The sequence below is a fragment of the Aulonocara sp. 'chitande type north' Nkhata Bay genome, linkage group LG12 (assembly GCF_057382095.1).
Source record: "Aulonocara sp. 'chitande type north' Nkhata Bay isolate Kocher_YH1m ecotype deep benthic linkage group LG12, A_spYH_male_GT1.1, whole genome shotgun sequence".
NCBI lineage: Eukaryota > Metazoa > Chordata > Actinopteri > Cichliformes > Cichlidae > Aulonocara > Aulonocara sp. 'chitande type north' Nkhata Bay.
The window spans coordinates 30822993-30843768 of record NC_141355.1 but is presented as its reverse complement, the minus strand read 5'-3'; the positions used below and the strand labels follow the sequence as shown (position 1 = coordinate 30843768).

Here is a 20776-nt window from a genome sequence, read left to right as displayed (position 1 = left end):
GTTGTTGGGAAAATGAAAAGATTGAATTGAAAAGTTTACAACGACAAAAAAACAAAAAACTAATGGCTACACTCAAGAAAAGTTGTAAAGGACCAGCTCTTTGTTCAAAGCATACCATATCATCTGTCAAACACGATGGAGGCAATGTTATGGTCTGGGCTTGTATGACTGCTCAGATTCAGTTTATTTATTTATTTATTTTCCCGCCTGTCCCGTTTGGTTCTTTTGCCATCAGAATTATTGTCTGAAGGCCAAGAAAGGTGTCCAACGGATTTACTATACCAAGTGGACCATCCCAGCCTTGCCGTATTGGTCCATTTGATTGACCTTTGTTTTTATTGTTTATATTTTTTTTATTTTCAGTTGTTACATACGGGACAGACATGAATGGGGGAAAGGAAAGGGAGAAAGAAAGAGAGGGAGGGAAAGAAAAACAGAGGGGAAGAGGAACAGTGATAAAGGCCACACCAAAAGGGGGGGACAAAAATACATATACATCAATCACCTGGATCACCTGTTGAGAAGAAAGAAAAGAGAAAACAAACAAAAAAAAGAGCGCAATATAATAAAAAACATCATCGCGAGAATCTATGTGTATATAACAGTAAATACTAAATACTGAATATTATTGTGCAGCACGTAAGATCGACAGCACACAGTGTGCTTTGAGGTAGCAGCCAAAAGAGGTGTAGTTTGTGTCTGTGAGCACCCGTGTGTACACCTGTGAGCATGAGAATCCAAAAGGTTCCTTCATGTAACGATCTGCTAGAGGGTGTGGGGAGCCATAGCCCCGCCCCCCAGGGCATGAAGCAGGTATGGAGGAGATCCAGGCTCTAGACATCCAGAGACCCCATCTGGATGTCTAGAGCCTGATCATCTGTCAAACATGATGGAGGCAATGTTATGGTGTGGGCTTGTATGACTGCGCAGATTCAGCCAAATGTTGCCAAACTAATTGGATAACCCTTAATGGCACTTCAGAGGATAATGACTAAAAACCTGCTGCAAAAGCACCTCAAGAGTTTCTTAAGCCAAAGAAACTGGAAATTCTTCAATGTTTTAAGTTGCACCGAAGTGAATCTTTGTAAAACATTTCAACTTTTATTCCAACTTTGTTAAAATTTATGACAAGCTTGATTTAGTGTTTTTCTTTATTTAAACGTATCCACAATATGTACATGTGATACAATCATTATTATGAACATACATTTACATGAAAAATTTCCTAAACATTGAAATCTTTTTCTAACCTCTGTTTCCAGGTTCATATTACAGACTTTGTTGGAGCGTTCAGTCTGTACAGAGAACTTTAAGTAGACCAGCTACTATAAATATCATTCACTTTTTTTCCCCTGAGAACAATTTGAACAATTAATTTGCGAATTTTGTCTATTTACACATTTCATTTCAAGTAAAGTGACTGTTTCATTAAAGTCTTAAAGCAAGTTCTCAGAAATCACAACAGTAATTGAATGGTACGTGAACAGCTGTAATAAATAGCACTAACTGATTGTTCGGCCATAACCAACGGCTGAACAATGAGTTACACCTATGCAGTCCCTGTCATGAGTGAAAAAGGCCTCTTCTAGCACAATATGAATACAACATCACTGCAACCGTGCTATTACAGTCGCATAAGTTAATCAGCATACATATATGAAAATACATGCTTGTCAGGCACACTTCAATATCATGTACTTCACTGTATGTGCTTGTTTAGAACATCACTTAAAAAGCAACCAGAGAATACATGCTTTCCAAAATAGTCACCCAAAGCTAATATTTTGATGAAAGAATGAATAGCGAATATCTAAACCCTTTTAGTAAATATACAGAGTGTGAACAAGCAAAATGCAACCATTTCAGTTTCTCACAGTGTTATTGTAAATGCCATGAGTGCCATCCCTTTACTGTCTGTTGAAATGAAGTCTGTAAAAGTGGTGAAAAAAAATGCATCTCGTCCTCAAGATGTTGAGTGCAAACCAAAACAACGTGTATTTCAGTTTAGCTCTGCGCTAAACGTAATAAATACCTGATACCTGATACACTTCTTTGATATCCTGCTAATAAACACAAAGAGAACAAGCTGAAACAGAAACACGTTTACAGTGTTGTAACTTTAAACCTTTTCCATTTCCGCAACTTTGATTCTCTTCGTGCCAGCATCAACTCCCTTAAAACAATAAAGAAAACAAGTCTAACAATAAAACCAACCCTTAAAAGATTAGAACTTCTCGTTACTTATGTCCACGAGGCAGTGCAATATCGTGAGTGTCCGTAACCTCGACACAATAATGATTTTTCCTTATGGTTGTTACTGTGCCTGTGGTTGAACCATGTCTGGGCGAGGCGGTGGGGGTGTTATGGGATACATAGAAATGCTTTGTTCATTGTAAGCAGGTGGGAGCTCATCAGGCTTAAATTCCAGCTGAAGATAGAGAAAAAAAGAGCTATAATTTAGCAATAGCCTAAATGTACTGATATATGGGTGCATTATTTTGTTAGCGCAAGAGAAAGAGATGCAGAGAAAATCATAATCACCTCATTATAGGCAGGTGGGGGTCCTGAGTAGACTGTTGTGCTGTATCGTGGTGGTCTCATGGCATCACCACCTTGATCTTCGCTGTCCTGCTGTGGTATGCTCCTGGGGAAGGGAATGAAATATATGGACTGCGGGAGCCTGCCCTGGTCACTATGTCTTATAGACCTCCGTGATATAGGGTCATCCCTTTGGCGATGGCATAGTCTGCATATAGTGGTGCAGAACATCATGGCGAGACCAAAACCCAGGATGCCCAGGAAGATCCTTGGAGAAAGACGAAGATGTGGAGAAAGCAGAGAACAGGTTATCTAACAACTCTGGCACAGTTTGAAAACTCTCAGCCTTCCCTGGTGGTGGAAGATGTTACCAGTTTATTAGTTTGCTGTTTTAATAGAATAAAAGAAACTGAAAAAAATGATTCTTTTTCAGCCAATAATACATAGTACACACAGCACAGGAAAGTAATTATCATAGAAAAGTATCAATGAAAAGAAATGGGTCTTACTGTAGAAAGACACTGTAGTCCGAAAACATCCTTAAATCTGGTGGATGAATTCTTAATGGGCCAAAATGACAGTGGAGTAACAAACCACTGAATGAACCTGAAAGGCAAACATGTAAAACAAAAAGAAAATAAATAGATTTTTTATTTTTTTTTGTCATCAGTGATCTAAAAACAGTGCAGTTAAAATGTAAAGATCTTGCTTTCACGAGCTTATGTGGTCACCCTTTCAATGAAAATGTTCCATTTTTAGATCTTTTCGTATCAGTTGGAAAATGTGTACACTTTGAACTTTAAACCCAATGTTTTGTCATAGAAAAAATGAAATCTCCAAGGAGCTTTTATTGCCTGTCTTGATTGTACTAGGATAGATAAGATAGGATAGGTAGGTTCTGGAAGAAGATTTCTTACAAAGCAGCACTTTGTACTACAGTAGCCTCATATAATTTGCAGTCATTTAGTTTAACTATTGCTGTCAGTGATATTTCGCAAAGACGGGATGACTGCACTTGTTCCATGATGCCCATAAAGCAATCAGGTGACGACTTGAAATATTAAATTGATTACAAATAGGTATCAATTTCATAGCCTGATAGCAAATCAAATCTTAGCTTATTTTAGGCTGTTGACATATTAGTGAGCGTGGATTTCAAAACTGTGAATCAGAGAGGTGAGATGGATGAGTGATTCCACAAGTTACCAAATTCTGAATTGTGGAGTCATGTTAAATGAAATAAATAAACCATGACTTACTCAGAAAACCATGTTTTCTGAGTAAGAATGAAGTGTCTGACAAATAAACCTTGAATTCAATTTGTGACAGTTCCTTTTTCGTGAGTAAATCATAATATTAGACCTGTTTATCAAATAATTAAGCATTCACTATCAGATGGAATGGAAAGACAAATATATTATCAAAGGCTTAAAAACACAAGATACTAATACAGCTGCTGCACCAAGCCACAAATCAAATCAAGGTGTCCACAATAAGAAAGGTCTGTTTAACTGATTCGCAGCCTTGAATTGAGAAAAGTAGGTCACTGTGTTAAACATGCCTTTTAAGGCTGGCTCAGTTGCCAAAGTTAGGGTTTTCCCAAAATTATATTTTTATTTTCTTAAATGTAAAATGCTGGGAGGGCAACAGATTACAAGATTTTCAACATAATGAAACTGTGATAGTAAAGCCACAAAAACTCTGCCCGTACTGAGGTGATTTAGCATTAAAAGTTTTTTTTTTTAAATAAATTATTAAACAAAAGCGAACAAGAGAACCTAAAACAATCACATGAGAAGTAGGTGAGGTGAGCACATGATCGGTAAGCACAGCGGGAAAGCGGCCTAGTCTGCGCTTCTAAAACAAACAGCTTCTAGTATTTTCAGATTTTTGTTATTAGATTCAGTTTTATCAGCTTCCTGTAACTGAGCAGAATAGTCAAAACAAGGAATCAGAAGAAAAAAAATCCAGCTCTGTGCTCTTACCTTCGATCCAGCCACAAGTTCTCTCACGTATGAGACTGGGAGGGAAAACTCACTGGAGCAGAGTGCAGTTTTATTATGAGTGTCCTGATAAGAGGCGGTGTGTACAGTGTGTTCAAGCATGGGGGCGAGTGCAAAGAAGGCACGTTTAATAGCACCTGAAATACACTGAGAATTGTAGTATTCTTAATTGTTACCAGGGTTTTTCACCTCTGCACATCTTACACACACACACACACACACACACACACACACAACAAAAACTTATATCTATTAATAAAAGCCAGGGGTCGGCAACCCTGGGCACGCGTGCCACAGTCGTCACGCGAAGGGTTAAGTGATGGCACGACCATAGCTGGACTGGCCATCGGGCATACCTGGCATTTGGTCGGTGGCCGATGATTTTTTTTTTTTTCTTTTTGTAATGGTATATAATGAAAGTGGTGGATTGGCCAGATGCTGGTCGGTGTGTAAAAAACGAACTCAGTTGTTTGGTGGTGGCTATGGCGAAGCTTCCACAGATTCGTTAACATTAATAAGTGGTGGATGCCAGCAGGCGGATGAGAGAAAGGGGAGGCAAGAGGAGAGACCCGAGGCAGCCGCCGTCAGGTGAACTGAACTTCAGGTAAGAAGTTATGACCTGCAGTCTACCTGGGTCAGATATAAACCAACTTTAGGTGCAGTTTATTTTCGTTGTGCTGACTTTTTACAGTCAGTTACAATAACTGTACTGTGTGCTAGCTAGCATGACAGAGAGTCTATACAGCTGGGTGGGTGCTATGAAGTTACTGATAGTGAACTTTATTTTATTCACAAGGTTACTTAGTAGAGTTGCCAACCATCCCGTAAAAAGACGGAATCGTCCCGGACTTCAGCTACAATGAAAAAGACATAAAGCTGGAGCTGCACAGCTGCCTCTTCTCTCATTCTCTCCCCTCTCTCTCCTGTTGCTACTTCAATCATGAAACTGATCAATGATCAGCTGATCGGCTTTTCTCTCTTGTTTGTTTATCGCCCACTTTGGCCAGAAAGAGGAAACCGCCGGATGTCGTGCTAAACAACAGCAGCATGTTTAAGCTTGATCAGCTGTTGTTAAAATTTATTTAATATTTCTTTCTAGTAGCTGATGTTTGCTGGAGCCACAGCTGTAAAACCTGCTGGTCATGATGTCGGTTTGGTTATCTGGTGAGAGGGAAACATGCAGATGAAACCAGGAGATGTCCTTACTGAATCATCAGAGCTGAACAGGTTTTAGGTGACATGAATGAGTTGAAGGGCTGGGTTGAATATTAACAAATATGCCATATTAGCCCAGTTTATTTCTCTTATCATTGTTGTGAGGAGACCATAAATAGGATTTGTATTTTCTGTCGTACAGTTCATTTGCTGTTGTGGAGTTCTTGTTATGGATAAAAAGTGTCTGTTTTTTGTTTCAAAACAGCTGATAACTATTGCTGATAGCTGCCAACATCTGCGAACAAATATAATTCTATAAAGTGGTTCTATATATTGTGTAACTGTTCATATAGAGCAGGGGTAGGCAACCTTCCTGATGACGAGTGCCATTTAAAATTATCTCAGAGGTCAGTGTGCCATATGCATTAGCAATAAATCTAATAACGCTCTATATGAACAGTTACACAATATATAGAACCACTGATAAGAGAAATAAACTGGGCTAATATGGCATGTTTGTTAATATTCAACCCAACCCTTCAACTCATTCATGTCACCTAAAAGGTAAACCTGTTTCTCCATCACCTGTTCAGCTCTGATGATTCAGTAAGGACATCTCCTGGTTTCATCTGCATGTTTCCCTCTCACCACATATCCAGACCGACATCATGACCAGTGGTTTTACAGCTGTGGCTCCAGCAAACATCAGCTACGAAATATTAAATAAACTCTAACAACAGCTGATCAAGCTTAAACATTCTGCTGTAGTTTAGCGCGACATCCGGCGGTTTCCTCTTTCTGGCACAAAGTGGGCGATAAACAAACAAGAGAGAAAAGCCGATCAGCTGATCATTGATCAGTTTCATGATTGAAGTAGAAACAGGAGAGAGAGGGGAGAGAATGAGAGAAGAGGCAGCTGTGCAGCTCCAGCTTTATGTCTTTTTCATTGTAGCTGAAGTCCGGGACGATTCCGTCTTTTTACGGGATGGTTGGCAACTCTACTAAGTAACCTTGTGAATAAAATAAAGTTCACTATCAGTAACATCATAGCACCCACCCAGCTGTATAGACTCTCCGTCATGCTAGCAGTACAGTTATTGTAACTGCACAACGAAAATAAACTGCACCTAAAGTTGGTTTATATCTGACCCAGGTAGACTGCAGGTCATAACTTCTTACCTGAAGTTCAGTTCACCTGACACTCGGACCGGCGGCTGCCTCGGGTCTCTCCTCTTGCCTCCCCTTTCTCTCATCCACCTGCTGGCATCCACCACTTATTAATGTTAATGAATCTGTGGAAGCTTCGCCATAGCCACCACCAAACAACTGAGTTCGTTTTTTACACACCGACCAGCATCTGGCCAATCCACCACTTTCATTATATACCATTACAAAAAGAAAAAAAAAAAAATCATCGGCCACCGACCAAATGCCAGGTATGCCCGATGGCCAGTCCAGCTATGGTCGTGCCATCACTTAACCCTTCGCGTGCCCAGGGTTGCCGACTCCTAATATAGAGCGTTATTAGATTTATTGCTAATGCAATCATATGGCACACTGACTTCTGAGGAAATTTTAAATGGCACTCGTCATCAGAAAGGTTGCCTACCCGTTATAAGCAGACTTCTATGAATTTCTGTTTTGTCAGTTGATCAGTATCTTTTATTAGTATGTTCTAAAGGTCCCTCCAAAGAATTTATGGCAGCATTAGAAGTTTAAAAGAGAAAGAGACACGTTTATCTACAAGTTCTTAGCTGAAATTTACTGCCTAAGAAAAAATGAAAGTAAGGAAAGTAGTGGAATAAAACATTTTTATAATAGTATCGTGTTTCCTGTCACCTCTGGGCAAGAGAAGTTAAATCTGATGATTCATTAGTCGTCATTTTAAGGTATATTAAAATATGTAACAATTTGTAATTAATCTGGACACACTTAGCTTAATAACATCAGATTTTTCCTTCACTATGCATTCAGGTGTTGTGTCATGACGAGTCTTGTTAAAAGGTTTATTCCAACCATTTATTTTACACTTCTATAAAGACTCACTGTTGTGTGAGTCTTTCAGAGCAGCAATATTAGCTGTTATTATAGGCAGGATTAATACACCGCTGATCCTAATTTATAAAATCTTTTTGTTGTGTGTCTGAGAAGAAAGCCCAAAATTCAACAGGAAACACTCCCAAACTGGAAGAACACCTGCTGATCAGAGGGATGAGGAGATACAAAGGTTATATCCATAAAACTCACAGGGACCGAACATATAACCCTTATCAAACTACTAATATAATTAGAACACTATGCTGTTAGAAAAAATGCATTATAGTTCAAAAGAAAAACTTTATTTGTCCAACGTTTAATCAAACCAACACACATCTTTACATTTTCAACAACGGTTTTAGTAACAGGAGCATAAAAATGGAAATATGCTACTCTGTTCAATAAACCAAAAAGAAAACAAAACACACACACACACACATAAAACATTTTTTCTTACAGTGCTTTTTGTCTTGCCGAGCTTACTCATTTAAATAAACTGTACCAAAACACACACCAGCGCCGCTGGAATCCATGTTTAGCTCCTCAGTATTAAAATTTACCCAAACTGTGGAAAAATATAAACGTACAGAAGTGTAATCTAATCTTTTAACGACAACCAATAAACTGTAAAAATATATTAAGCGCAGCGCACTACATTGTCTGTTTCATTGGTTTTGCAGCATTCACTCGCAGACATGCCCACATTTTTAGTTTTTTTTTCATCAAAAAAACTTAAGTCAGACATTCAGTGCATTTCTTTTGCACTATTTATATCACATCGTATAATCTTTATGCTGCTTCGCACTGAAGCAGAATTCAACATTTACTGTTAAAAAGCAACAACTGTGACTTCATCCAGCCAAAACAGAATTTAAACTTCACAGTTAAACATACACACTTGCACAAAGACATACTCAGCACACACAAACATCTCTGTGGAAAAAAACAAGCTCTTTTCTTCAGAAAAAAGGAGACTATTACAAACAACAAATAGGTTCATTTAATAATTATGTTATATGCTAAGGCTGCTTTTCCCCTTACTGAGGACTGTTATGTTAGTGTGCTCACATGTTGTTTTGCACCATGCCTGTGCACGGTTTGACCGGTTTGATCATTGTGTAACATTCCCTGGCACACTTACACTGTTGAATGAATGGTTACACATACTGTCTGTGCTCACTTTAAGAGTTAGGCCCCAGATCTCACATGTGATTTAGTTGGACTCCTGTATGATTGGTTTCCATGCAAAAAAAAGTCTCCCATTAGCCCATATAAACTGTAAAATCAACTTCATTGTGAAACTTTTTGGAAAGCAGGTGTGCTGGAAACTGAGAGGAAAACACAAACACACATCAGCAGATTGAGGGAGAAGGAGGGAGGGAGGGAGAGAGAGAGGGAGAGATGCTGAAGCAAACTGAAGCAAACCTGGTCACAGAGGGTTAAATGCAGCTGGACTGGAGAGCGAGCTGACTTTTAGGACGTTCTTAGAATGGTTCATTAGTTTTGTTTGGATCTGAAATGCACCTGTTTAACATTTTTTTAGGCTGTAGTTTAAACAAGTGTAATTAAAAAACTCACTAGTGTGGTCAGTCAGTTTCAGGGTATTAAATAATACTTATAATGACCCACAATCTTTCCCAAAGCAAGCTCATTTTTTTGTAAACTTGTGGGACTGGGTAGAGATTTAAAGTGATTTTGACACAAAAAAAATCCAATTTAAGTCAGGACTTACTGCTATTATAGACAAACTTGAGCTGAAAAACAACCGTCATTGTGATCAACTTCATCTATTTTGTGGTTTGAGTTTACACAGATTTGTTTCTGTTTGTAATTATTCACTATTCATTATTTTAACCTTCCTGAAGCTATAAATCCTCATGAGACACTCGTCGGTTGCGCTTGTCCAGCCAAGCCTGCAGAAGAGGAAGATTTTTGTCCATCCAGCGGATGTTATCCTCAATGGTCTCGTAGGCCTGCTGGATGCACCTCATCTCTGAGCCCGTCTCCTCTGTCAGGGAGCCGAAGAAGCTTCGTACCTGAGTCGGTGTAAAGGAGGAAGACTTTGATCGACATTCTAGATGCGGCGTCCTTAATATTTAGATCCAGGCAATATTCTTGTTATCCGAAATACGGACATGCCTTCTGATCGAAATGCAGCCATACTTACCTCATCTAGCATCTCTCTAGTAGAGTACTGGTTCGTTACCCCAGTTACCAAGTATGATATAGTGCTGGAGCCGAGGTCAAACCTGTGACATCAAAGCAAACAAACACCAAAGTTCAAATTTTTTTAACCAGTGATAGAATTCCCTGTTTTGTTAGGGAATAACTTCATATCAATATATAAATAAAAAACAAACAACATTTTCTGTATACAAATAAAGTTTATACTATAGGCTATTCTGCCAATTTTAATACTCTTGGCAAAGGCGGTGCTCTCTCCTGGCTAAACAAAAGTATCAATATGTGCAAAACTGACAAGACTGAGGATTTAAGGCTGATGGTGTATTGTGGATGATAAAACATGTGTGTGATGGGCTGACTGACTTCTTGATCATAGTGTGCCAGTTGGCTCTGAGGAAGTCCCAGGCCAGCTGGTAGCCATGGGGGTTCTTGCTGACAGAGACGACTACGCCTGGGAGGTCCTGAGTCTTCATTATCTCACCGATGAGGCTCTGCTCCATCATCCTGCAGACACAAAGGGAACAGTAAAGGGAGAGCAGGGGTAATTATATCCCCTTAGCTTTAGCTAAGAAATACTGATGTGTCCCAGTTCCCATAATCTACACACCACTTGAGCTTGTCCTGCAATGGGCTAACAGCCATGGCAGTCTTCATGCGGCTCTTGACCGACATTTGCAGCGAATGGCGGTACTTCTCAAAGAGGAAATCCCAGCCCTCTGGTGTTCGAGCTCCAATCACAAACACAGCCATGGTGATATCAACAGGAAGGCTAAAAAAACAAAAACAAGGAGGCTTTCAGTTCAGATGTATATACATAGTAAAATCAGATTTTCTTGTGCTATTGTTGACTATGACTCCAAACCTCATGGTGCCATCAGAGTCCTTCCACTGGTTAAAGAGCTGGGTGGCTTTGGTCACACAGGGAGCATAGTTCCTGACACAGGAAAACAGCAGCAGGTAACTTCTCAACACTCGCTGAGACACGGAGCCGGAGTCATTCCATTCCTGCTGGTCAATCAAATCCTGGAACAAATCTACAATATAGCTCTAAAAAACAAAAAGAGACATTAAATCCTCCTTAGAGAGTATACAGTTACAATCCACATACTGTATGTTTGTTTTCCTGCAAAGAGGAACGTCAGGCACCCCTCGAACGATGTTTGAACCAAAAAAAAAAAAAAAAAATGTAACCAGTTTTTCTAAATTGGAGTTTTATTGCATAATCACAATGGACATGGTTGAAAATAACAGGAAAATGCATTTAAGGTACCATAGATTCACTGCTTTTAGTGTATGCAGTAAGACTAGCGAATGACTTCAGGGGTATACTAGCAAAGTGATACCTTTGTATCAGGGTTTTCCTGGTCCTTACCTTACCTTCAATTTTTTAACAGAATATTAATTATTTTAGTCATTTCTGAAATAGAAAATTATCACTACAAATTCATCTTAATAATGTGGAGACATAAATAAAAAGAATTAAGAAGCGAAATAGCTCTTAACAGATATTAAATATGATATTTTGTCACTAATAAATCAAAAGCATGACTTTGTTTTTGCTCACTTTTTCACATTTCTGTATTTATGAGTATAGATTAGACAAGACTAGACAGAAATCAGCTGCTTTCTTTAAGGTTTAGCACAGCACACCATCTGCCTCCATCTCGTGCGTTCCCTAGCATCCTCCTCTGTCACACCAACCCTCTGCATGTCCTGCTTAACTATATCCATGAATCTTCTCTGTGGTCTTCCTCTTTCTTTCTGCAGGGCAGCTTCAGCATCTTCTCTCCAACATATCCACTATACCGTCTCTGCTCGTGTCCAAACCACCTCAGCCTTACCTTTCTATCCTTGTGTCCAAACTGCTTGAGTTAAGAAGTGAAATTTCTAAAACGGTCCATTCTTCATCTCCGCCTCCTGTCTCTTTAATAAGTATCACTGTCTCCCAACATCACTACCATCTTGTAAACCTTCTCTTTTCACATCCATTGTAAAATTCTAACAAACTGAAATTATATATAGTGTGAACCCTGCTTCTTAGACATTTCACATTATAAACTAAATTATATACAAAATGAATCTTTCATTACACTGATTTTGGGACAGTACTTTTGTTTCGTGACTCAGGTACTCAAGATAACTTATCTTGAGTACCTGAGTCCATGACAAATTTCCCAGACTGGACAATAAATTTTATCATAATATTTCATATCATATTGCACTCTGGGGCACTCGGCTTATAAAACATGTGCAAAGTCAAAGCCTTTTTATTCTTTTTCAGTCCAGTGGTTGATATGCGTGGAACACCTGAAGTCAATAATTCAGATGGGTGAATGTATAGTTTTACCTTAAACTACTGTAAAGGCAAAGGTTATTCTTTTTTTCCCTAATTGGGCCTGTGCTTTGTTGAGCTTGGTCGCACTATGTCACTGAGTCACATATGTTGGTATAATGTGCCAAGTAATGTGCCAGCAAACTAACCTTCATCTGGTTCTCCAGCACCTTCATGTCTCTCTTTTCCATCAGTTTGTAAAGCGGCACAAGCTCTCCAAAGCCCTGAGTCACAGCCATGATCTTGGTCTCTCTGGACAGGTAAAGCGACAGCTCCAAAGCCGTGTCGAGCCTCACCTTCTCTATACTGCAAGACAGATGTCAGGTAAACATCCTGCTCCCCTTTTCTCCTTTCTAGCATACTGTGTGCTTGGATCTAAACATAATTTTAGCTGATATATTTCAAAATTCTTGGCTTTAGAACAAAGAGTAGGGAAAAAGCAATGTATGTGGAATGTATAATACTTTGTTTTCCTGCAAAGCTCAATATATCAGACTGCTTCACTTAAACTAGATACCAAAGGATAGACAGCTAATTTTGGTGTTAATATGCAATGTTTAAACAGACCTGACAAGCTGGAAGACATTGTGGATGAGGTTGGCACGGTCATTACCGCTCAGGGCTGTGTGACTGTGTTGCAACAGCTTGATAATAGAGTTCCACCCCTCGCCTGCATAATGAACCATGTAGTAACCACTCATGTCCACGTTGAACTTCACCCAGTCTACCTCTTCTGGCAGGAACAGGAAATCTGAACAAGACAGAAGAGTAAAGAGAAGCTTTCAAGTGATGAAGACTTGTGAAATTTAAATGAATATTGCCGTTTAAAAGAAAACCAAGGCTCAATGTCATCAAGTACTCACCAGTCTTTGTCTTAAGCAGAAAGCGGTGGACGGTGTTGGAGGCACTGGTCTTGTACGTCAGCGGGATCTGCCACAGGAATCTAGACACACAAAATAATGATTAATTAAAAGGTAATGTCTTTGTTTAATCATGATTAAATCAAGATAAGCAACTGTCAAACTGTTTATTATGACAATAAAAATACTGGAGACCGCCAGGGTGATCCCTCTGCCTCATAGCAGACACCCCTATGGTATCAATTTCAAAATCCTACATTGCCAAGTTATTGCACTCACAAGAGTTTCAGAAAACCTGACCTCTGACCTTTCATTTTTAGGTCAAGTTCAAGTCTTGACCGTGAGTTCAAGGTCAGAGGTCACTGACCTTGAAATCAAGGTCACTGAGAATAGAACTCATCCGAGATTTTTAGTAGATGCAACTATGGTATCAATTTTAAAATCCTACACTACTGTATTCTTCAGTTATCACATTCACAATACTTTGGGAAAATTGGATCTCTGACCTTTGACCTTTAAGTTGAGGTCACCGAGATATTAAGTTGTCCAATATTCTTAGTAGATACACTTATGTTATCAATTGAAAGCTCCAACGTCTCCTCATTCTCGATTTATCACATTCACAAACTTAGTTGTCCACACCGCCCCATCAACCTTTTACAGCTGAGGGGTAAAAACATAAGACTATTATTGGCTGGAGAAATGAAAGTGATGATTTTTCACTGTAAGCTTCAAAGACAGCTACACAGTTACAGGAACTGTTCAGTAAACTACAGTTTAAATATTGCACCCTGCTTCCTGCACGCTCCAGGCTGAAGACAGCTTAATGCTGTAAACTTGCATTGTAACAGAAAACGCTCCTGACAGCATACCCTTCACTCGGGGAGGGGTCGTCTGTCTTCAAGTAACGCTCCTGACTGAGCCTGACTTCCCGACCTCTGACCTCCACCGTGACCAGTGGGAAGCCTTCCTGCAGAGTCCAGGTGTCCATGATGGCCCTGACGTCTAGCTCATCACCAGAGTACCACTTCTGTATATACAGACAAACATAATGTTGTATAAATACAACAACGTCACAGGAGTTTATTGTAATTGCTAAAATATGCTCACAATCAGAGAGCTTTGTTGAACAAGTTTGCTACCAAGCATCAAACGACAACTTACCGAGGCTCCGGACTGAGTTTTGCGTTTAGAGCAGAATTCTGTGTGTTTCAGGCGACCTTCATCCAGATCATGTGAGCTGCAGATCTGAAGCACATTTAACAGAGACGCGTATCATGATGAGCCACATTCAGCATTCACAGTTACATAAGAAGAAAAATGACTGATGAAAAATCTGTCCTCTAAAAGAGAGACCGCTCACACATCACTCACATTGGTCAGGCTCTCCCACAGGTGGCTGTTCACAGTGTTTTGGTAGCTGTAGCGCTTCAGGTATCGGACGATGCCAATCTCAAAAGCCTCAGGAGTGAGGAAGTCCCGCAACATATTCAGAATGCATGCACCCTGAAAACAAAATACATACATGCTTCTAAAAAAAGGAACAATATGAAACGTAGATAAGTCCTTCAGTGTTTTGATTCAACTGCACAGTGTGGGTTCAGCTTTGGGAATTTATGTCAAATATTAACAGATTTTACATGATGATGAAATACTGAGACGATTGTTAGTTTCAATATCCTACACAAGTACAGAAACATGAAACAGAATGTAACAGCCGAGGTTAACCTTGTCATATGACACATCGTCGAACATCTCCTGGATCTGTGTGGGATTTTCCACAGGGGTGGAGACTGGGTGGGAAGAGCTGAGGGAGTCTACTTCCATAGCCTCAAAACATTTTGCCAGGAAGAAATCATCCTGGAAGAATGAGAGGATGGAATCATGTTTATGCACATCTTTGTAGCCTTATCCAGCAAAACATAGGAGTTGTTCAGCTAATGTACACTACTAAAACTATGAGACTGTGACTTTAATGTCCTTCTGGTTTTTAGTAAATCATTTTAACTGATCTGTATGTTCCAATAGGACCTGGGATCAGTCAGTTTTAAATAGAGTTTCAAAGTCTCACCACATGAAGTTCTGGGTACGTGATGTCGAGAGAAACAAACTCCATGAACTTGGCGAAACCTTCATTGAGCCACAAGTCATTCCACCACTCCATCGTCACCAGGTTTCCAAACCACTGGACAGGTAGGAAAACATGCAAGAACAGCATTAAACATGCTCTTTCACCTTTAGTGTTGTTATACTGTACTAACGACTGAAAAGTCAAACAAACCTGTATCTACTGCACATGCTACGCTCAATCATACTGACAATAAATTTAAGCAAATTTTCTTTGTAAAGCTCTGACTTGGAAAACTTGGTACAGACTGATGAACTTTGACACGAATGAGTTTATTTTTATTTATTTTTTAGATTTTAAGCCTTTATTGTGACAGAACATTGAAGAGAAAAGACAAAGCTGGGAGAAAGACCAGGTGAAGACATGCAGTAAATGGCCTCGGCACTGATTCAAACCCAGACCTCTGGATTAGCCTTATAGCACATGGGTTGTCTGCACAGCCTAGCCATCCCCTAATGCTTTACTTTTAACTTAAAACAAACAGAATCAGTGCAGCTACCTGGTGCGCAAGTTCATGGGCGATGACCTTGGTGATGCCCAGCTTGTCTGAAGCTGATGACTTTTCAGGGTCAAAGAGGAGGCCGGTCTCTCTGTAGGTGGTCAGTCCCCAGTTCTCCATCGCACCTGACTGGAAGTCAGGAATAGCTGCCAGGTCTGCAGAGGGAACACAGTCACAAATAATGTGGTACAGTCATGTCACCTCACGGTTCGACTAGGTATGGCTTACGTTCTCCTCTGATACATCTACAGAGCAGTCTACACCTAAATTTACATATTTGTCCTGTCAAAGCGTTGAGATATGAGGTATCATGTGATCCTGAATGTGTGCACAAAGCACAGTTTCCACACAGGCGAGTAAAGGATCAGAAGCAGACAGAGACTTATGACTCATCAAGTCTTTTCTTGCTGTTGTAATATGTTACAAAATAACAACTGCTACACCAGTGTCTGTCTCTTAACATGGAAACACAATGTGATTTCCACTGACCCTGTTTGGGAAGTGGGTAAGGAATGTCAAAATAGTCATCATAGAAGTCCAGCAGCTTGACAGCAGCATCCAGTGCAAAGGCTGTCTGGTCGATCTTCTCAGGGACAGCATAGATTGAAATCTGAAGGGAATCACAGTAAAGAACAAAGAACAAGCAAGTTTTCTCAGTTAGTACAACAGTCATTAGATGACACGTCTGATATGCTTCACACCGTGGAGATGTATACAGTACCTATGCAAAGTATTTTAGTCAAACTGCTGACTAAAAAAAGTCTTTTTAATAAGAAGCATCTGGTGTGCATCTCACCTTGACACCATGCTGGGTCGTCTTGCTCACAGACTTGAAGTCCGACACAATGTAGGCAACCAGGTAAGTGCTCATTTTCACAGTGGTGTCAAAGTGATCCTCAAGCAAACCACCTGGCAACTCCACAGTTTTAACCTGAGAAACACAGGTGTGTTTTAATAATTAAGAAAAGAAAGGAGAGGTCCATAATATTGCAGATGTGCATATATAGTCATATGTATATAAGCATGTTGCTATTTTGTTCTTTTTAATAAATCCATATTTCTGGTAATTACTCATTTATGCTTAAAGTAAACTGGGACTGGTCAGTCTACATTTACCATTGGCATGTTGGATATGGCTATGTGGCGTGGCTCTCGAATAATTCGTATGGTGAAGTTGGCTTTGAAGGCGGGTTCGTCAAAACAGGGGAAGGCTCCACGAGCAAAAGTCGCTTCAAACTGCGTGGACGCCAGGACTCTGAAAATGTAATTAAGCACAAAGTGAAAGTGGATTAAAGCTGGTGTGATTAGGAGCTTTCAGCACTAAATAATCTTTTTTTGGTGAACTTTAAGCTTTTACTTGCACTGATTTTATAGCCAATTCCAAAGTTGCACTACATTTACAATAAACTCTTTGTTCTCTGTTGCAAAAAGGAAGATTTTACTTCAGTATCCGATAACAGCCAATAAAATGGAGGTGAACAAGGATGCCATTCATTTTTTTCTCTGACGTTCTTCAGTTATTTTAGTTATTTGTCAAAAGAGAAATTTAGTATTATTAGTAAAATAAACACAGAGAACATTCAAAATGCCTCGTGGCCTTACCTGACCTCCCCGCTGCTGGTGCGGTAGCTTCCCTTGTAGAAACCATGGAAACTGTCAGACAGGTTGGCAGCAAATGCCAGATGAACTTCATACTTCCTACCTTTGATGAGCACCGAGTCTGACAGCAAGGCTAGCTGATGGAAGCGAGGATACTCCAACACCTTAAGGCGCTTAATGCCTTCAGGTGCCAAGAGGAACACATCGGATATCTGCATTTGCTTGGCATGGAGAATGACAGTGTTGGTGTCTTCATGCACATCAAGCTCAATACGAACAACGCCAGTGAAGTCCAGGGTGGTCAGATTGGGGTGTATGGCCAGGTCATAGTGGAGTGGAGTGACGGTTGTGGGAAGTCTCATGCGGTCCCAGGGGAAGGGCTGACCATTGGTGGCAATAGGGAGGTCTTTGGCCTTGGCTTGATTTGGTAACTGTGCTCCAGATGAGGGAGAAAAGGGAACGAACAGCACCAGCAGGAGAGGAGCCACTAACATGGTGACAACAGAGGCGGGACCTGAAATACAAACACAGAAAACTAAATGCAATATTTCTCCGCTTACTTGTAGTGTCACACAGCAAACACCGAACATCTCAGGATAGCTGGACTGTCAAACAAACTACTGCTTCTCATGGTACTTTATGACACATGACAAAGGACCGGGAAAAGCATTACTTTCGATTTCACACAAATGGATTCGTTGTATAATCATGCATTACAATGCAGTCAAAATGACTCAGATTTTCAGAAGCCATAAAGCATCTTATCTTATATTCTCATTATTTTATAAATTATGTGAGCTATATGTAAAAAATTGCTAACTTACCGCTTCGTCTCCTGCACGCAGCTTCAGCAGAAATCATTGAAAAATGAAAGTGAAACACAGAAAGGGGGGAATTGCATGCTGGGAGAAAACGAAGGAAAGGTTCACTAAGCTGAGGTGTCAGTTTAGGTCATTTCACTTACAGCTGTGGCTGTAACTCTGAGTCTGACCTGATAAAGACGCTTAAAATTCAGGGTATCCTGTCATGTCTGCAGCTCATGCTTATATTCCAGCTGTGAGTTATGAAAACATACCGCCTATTTTTTCTTTATCAAACACTTCTGGTGCACATTTTTAAACTACTGACTGTGTTACACCACCATCACAATAAAAGGGGACAAAACGCACGAGCAATTTGTATAGGAAATGGACGGAAACAGGAACTTCCGTGTTTACAGCCCCCGCAGTAAATATATTTAACCACTAGAGGGCAACGTTGCTTCGATTAACGGTTATTTCCGTGCGCTTACTGTCTCAACTCTCTTGTATTTTGGTTTTCAGTTGGTCCTCGTCGAACATTTTGCAAGAATCCGAGATTAAATAACGTGTTAAAGTTTATTTATTTTGAGGAACACTGATCCATCCTCAGTGAGGATCAGTTCCAGACAGAAAATAGTAGTGTACGCTATGGTCACCTACAGGTCTACAGTTATGGACCACATGTACCCTTTGGGTGTCAGTGTATGTCACTGAGTGATAAATCTTTCATTATTGTTAGCATTTTTCTGGTTGAACATGACAATAAAGTAAATGAGTCATGAATACTAAAATTAATTGAGCTCAAGCTCATGGAGTGGCTGTAACTAAGGAGGTAGAGCAGGTCATCTACTGATCAGACAGTTTGTTCCCTGGCTGCTCCAGGCTGTATGTTAAATATCCTTTGGCAAGATACTAACCCCAAGTTGCTCTCTGATGCATTCTGAGTATAAATGTGTGTGACTGATAGATTTGCAAGTGTTGTGGAAAATTTAACAATAACCTGCAATGGGGAAACCTTTTGAATACAAGCGCACTGATTCACACAGGTGTGCACACAGATGTTCACTGTCCATAGACATAAACTACACCTTTCTTGGCTGCTACCTCAAAGCACATTGTGCGCTGTCGGTCCTGGGTGCTGCACCACAACATTCAATATTTAGTATTTACTGCTGTTTACACTTAGCTAGATTAATGCGGTGGTGTTGTGTTTATTATGTTGCTCTGTTTATTTGCTTGTTTTCTCTTCTTTTCCTCTCAACAGGTGATCCAGGAGGTTTTTTTTTTCTTTTTTTCTCTCTCTTTCTCTTTTTAAGCACCCTTTCTCACTGTCCCTCTTCCCTTCTGTTTTTCTTTTCCTTCATCTTTCTTTCTCCCTTTCCTATCCCCTAGTCATGTCTGTCCCATCTGTAACAACTGAAAATAAAATAAATAATAACAACAAAGGTCGATCAAATGGACCAATACGGCAAGGCCGCGATGATCCACTTGGTAAAGTAAATTCATTGGGTATTCTTGTTGGTCTTCAGACAACAATTCTGACAGCTAAAGAACCAAATGGGACAGGCAAAAAAAAAACCCCCAAAAAACAATAACCTGCAACACACCCAGTGAGCTTGATTTGAAGTGGGTTTAATAAACACATTGCAATGTGGAGAGAGCATCCCAGTGAAACACTAGGACTATCTCTGAATTGTGGCCACTGCCTTTACATCTTATATACAGAGACAGAACAGAACATTCCACAAACTCTTACATGTTGGCCTCTCTCACGGGGGGGGGGGGGGGGGGGGGGGGGGGGGGGGCTATACCTTCTCCCTCACAGAGAGAATTATGACCTTGTTTTCTGCTTAGCCGTCACCTAAACTGTGTTAACATTCCACATGCATGCAAACTAGTGACAGGAATGCTCTTACTATAGTAAAGTGAGAAAGTGATATTACTATAACTAATGTGATATGATTAAATATGTGATTAATACATGAGAAAAGAAATCTACCTCCACATATGCCACTAAACTCTGACTTATGCACATAACAGACAGCTTAATAAAGAACCCACTGCATCTTTAGGCACTTTGTTACTAGCTTCTTGTTACAAAGTTGCACATTTTGGCATTTCATTTGGCATTTCAGCCAGTGATATTTGGGATATTGAAAAATAAAGGTGGTTGTACAAAAAGACTTTCAAGCTTGTCAGCATAAACTCTGTTTTTGCCTTATAAACTGTTTTTCCAGTTATGTTTACCTGTTTCAATAGATCACTGCACTTATTCACATCTTCCCTGCAAAATATAAAGAAATGAGGAATTGTTCAAGACTTTTACAAAGTAGTGTCGAAAACAGCCTGCATGCAAAGCATGTTTAGTTAATGTGTTGTACGACAACATTAAGGGCTGAAGGATTTCTGCATATCTTTGACACACATTTATTTCTTTCCTTACCTTTGAATTCAAACAGTACATTTTAAAATGAAACAAAGCATGCAAAAGGTTCAAGTTTATTCTAGTTCCATGTGACCAATTTTCTTAATCGGTCCACGTTACTGTGTACTTTTTTTTGTTCTCCACATAAAATTCGAATCTTTCAGGTTCCTTTTTTGGCGTGCTATCATGATGCAGTTAAGTAACAGGAAGTCATGC

General features: G+C 39.8%; 2 protein-coding genes across 2 annotated transcripts; both read right to left on the bottom strand.

Moving 5' to 3' along the window:
• Positions 1–1142: 1142 nt before the first annotated feature.
• Positions 1143–4603, bottom strand: LOC147317766 (uncharacterized). Its single transcript, XM_086312963.1, has 4 exons — positions 4524–4603; positions 3048–3144; positions 2542–2806; positions 1143–2428 (listed from the first exon to the last, which is right to left on the bottom strand). Exons 2-4 carry the CDS (start codon positions 3074–3076, stop codon positions 2315–2317), a joined length of 408 nt encoding a protein of 135 aa, XP_086169089.1. The 5' UTR covers positions 3077–3144; positions 4524–4603; the 3' UTR covers positions 1143–2314.
• Positions 4604–8013: 3410 nt separating this feature from the next.
• Positions 8014–18534, bottom strand: erap1b (endoplasmic reticulum aminopeptidase 1b). Its single transcript, XM_086315075.1, has 19 exons — positions 18160–18534; positions 17339–17849; positions 16853–16991; positions 16533–16667; positions 16226–16346; positions 15737–15891; positions 15181–15294; positions 14838–14969; positions 14484–14615; positions 14274–14357; positions 13982–14139; positions 13113–13192; positions 12817–13000; positions 12399–12555; positions 10780–10964; positions 10525–10686; positions 10281–10421; positions 9901–9982; positions 8014–9769 (listed from the first exon to the last, which is right to left on the bottom strand). Exons 1-19 carry the CDS (start codon positions 18194–18196, stop codon positions 9599–9601), a joined length of 2880 nt encoding a protein of 959 aa, XP_086171201.1. The 5' UTR covers positions 18197–18534; the 3' UTR covers positions 8014–9598.
• Between the last annotated feature and the right edge of the window lie 2242 nt (positions 18535–20776).

Coding starts and splice junctions, on each gene's coding strand:
- LOC147317766 (XM_086312963.1), bottom strand. CDS start 3,076: ATGTTTTCGGACTACAGTGTCTTTCTACA. Junction 2,807..3,047: donor GACTACAGTGTCTTTCTACA/GTAAGACCCATT, acceptor TCTTTCTCCAAG/GATCTTCCTGGGCATCCTGG. Junction 2,429..2,541: donor CCCCACCTGCCTATAATGAG/GTGATTATGATT, acceptor CTCTATCTTCAG/CTGGAATTTAAGCCTGATGA.
- erap1b (XM_086315075.1), bottom strand. CDS start 18,196: ATGATTTCTGCTGAAGCTGCGTGCAGGAGACGAAGCG. Junction 14,970..15,180: donor CGTACCCAGAACTTCATGTG/GTGAGACTTTGA, acceptor TCATTCTTCCAG/GATGATTTCTTCCTGGCAAA. Junction 13,193..13,981: donor GACCCCTCCCCGAGTGAAGG/GTATGCTGTCAG, acceptor TTGTGTGTCTAG/ATTCCTGTGGCAGATCCCGC.